At 39.9% G+C, this 2,224-nt stretch overlaps 1 protein-coding gene across 1 annotated transcript in view; it reads right to left on the reverse strand.

Annotated features, from left to right (window-relative positions):
• The window catches only part of LOC105520291 (serine/threonine-protein kinase 31), an 88,855-nt gene that overhangs the window by 54,970 nt on the left and 31,661 nt on the right, over positions 1-2,224 (reverse strand). Inside the window, exon 7 of the mRNA XM_011953919.1 lies at positions 1,758-1,873. Coding sequence (XP_011809309.1) covers positions 1,758-1,873 — 116 coding nt within the window. The remainder of the gene's footprint in view (positions 1-1,757; positions 1,874-2,224) is intronic.

Below are 2,224 nucleotides of genomic sequence, written 5' to 3' on the forward strand. Positions count from 1 at the left end.
GTAGGCAAAGGATATGAAGAGACACTTCTCAAAAGAAGACATTCATGCAGCCAACAGACACATGAAAAAATGCTCATCATCACTGGCCATGAGAGAAATGCAAATCAAAACCTCATTGAGATACCATCTCACACCAGTTAGAATGGCAATCAGGCAAAAAATGGCAAAAAATCAGGAAACAACAGGTGCTGGAGAGGAAGTGGAGAAACAGGAACACTTTTACACTCTTGGTGGGACTGTAAACTAGTTCAACCATTGTGGAAAACAGTGTGGCAATTCCTCAAGGATCTAGAACTAGAAACACCATTTGACCCAGCCATCCCGTTGCTGGGTCTATACCCAAAGGATTATAAGTCATGCTGCTATAAAGACACATGCACACCTATGTTTACTGAGGCACTATTCACAGTAGCAAAGACTTGAAATCAACCAAAATGTCCATCAGTGACAGACTGGATTAAGAAAATGTGGCACATATACACCATGGAATCCTATGCAGCCATAAAAAAGGATGAGTTCGTGTCCTTTGTAGGGACATGGATGCAGCTGGAAACCATCATTCTTAGCAAACTATCGCAAGAACAGAAAACCAAATACCGCATGTTCTCACTCAGAGGTGGGAATTGAACAATGAGATCACTTGGACACAGGAAGGGGAGCATCATATACAGGGTTCTATTGTGGGGGGGAGGGATAGAATTAGGAGATATACCTAATGTAAATGACCAGTTAATGGGTGCAGCACACCAACATGACACATGTATACATATGTAACAAACCTGCACATTGTGCACATGTACCCTAGAACTTAAGGTATAAAAAAAAAAACACTAACATAATTATTTACCCAAACTTTGGTGAATGAGTGGGTGACAGCAGGATTAAATCAAGCAATAAATGTTTGCAAAGCGAAAATTGTAAGAAGCACCCCCTACCACCACAGGTTCAAAAACAAACAATAACAAATACAGTGGGCTCACTGAATGCTTTCATGCCGCATTGTTTATTGCAAAGGCTTCTGTATGATTCTTGCATACTTTACCAATTTTTATTTTATGATAATTTGTATATATTCATTCACTCATTCATTTTCCAACCCGCTTACTCCAATCCAGCGGTCACAGGTGGCCACAACTATCTCAGCAGCTCAGAGCGTTAAGGTGGGAACCAAACCTGGGCATGACACCATTGCACTGCAGGACACACTCACGCTCATCCACACTCACTCATACTGGGGCAATACAGACACACCAATTCACCTAAGCGGGATGTGAAAGAAAACCACAGTATTCCAAGAAAACCACCCAAATATGGAGAGAATGTGCAAATTCCACACAGACAGTGGGGCTCCAGCTAGGAATTGATTTTCTTCTTCAATGTTATAATGAAATAATGTTGAATGAAAACACGTTATTCAAGGACGGGTTATCCAGTATACTCCTGAAAATAATCCCAAGCAAAATAACTGGATATGGCAGTTTCCCATCAAAGTATCACTTAAAAGCTATGTTGCTGTTTTTTCCATTTCAGTCTCAGTTATGACCTTAGAACACTATAGCTCCAAGCAGTGACAACAGAAAACTGACAAAAACAGTATAAAATTCATCTCAGAAATAACTATCTTTAATTTCTCTCCTTGAAGTCATAAAAATACAAAGGTTAAATTTTAAAGCAAAAATGGCAGGCATACAATTTAAACAAAGCACCACTGATTAACAATTAGTTTAAAATATCCTTCTGAAAAATATGCTTTTTACCTCATTTCTTTCAGTATTTCCATCTTAGCTGCCAGATTTTTCATTCTGGTATCTATACAGGTCTTCAGAGTGCTTTCTAAGTGATTAGTCAAATCCACAGCAGCTGCTTTCTCTTGCTGAAACAAAGAATAAGCACATCCTAGTGAGACCCAAATAGGAAACTGTATTTCTGCTATAATTTAAATAATTTTTGGCTGGACATAGTGGCTCACGCCTGTAATTCCAACACTTTGGGAGGTCAGATGGCTTGAGCTCAAAAGTTTGAGACTAGCCTGGACAACATGACAAAACCCCATCTCTACAAAAAAATACATGGGTGTGGTGGTGCGTGCCTGTAGTCTTAGCTGCTTAGGAGGCTAAGGTGAGAGGATGGCCAGAGGTAGGGAAGCAGAGGTTGCAGTGAGTCGAGATTGTGCCACAGCACTCTAGCCTAGGCAACAAAGTTAGATTCTGTCTCAAAAAAAAAA

The sequence above is a fragment of the Colobus angolensis genome, unplaced genomic scaffold (genome assembly GCF_000951035.1).
Source record: "Colobus angolensis palliatus isolate OR3802 unplaced genomic scaffold, Cang.pa_1.0 Scaffold378, whole genome shotgun sequence".
Lineage (NCBI taxonomy): Eukaryota > Metazoa > Chordata > Mammalia > Primates > Cercopithecidae > Colobus > Colobus angolensis.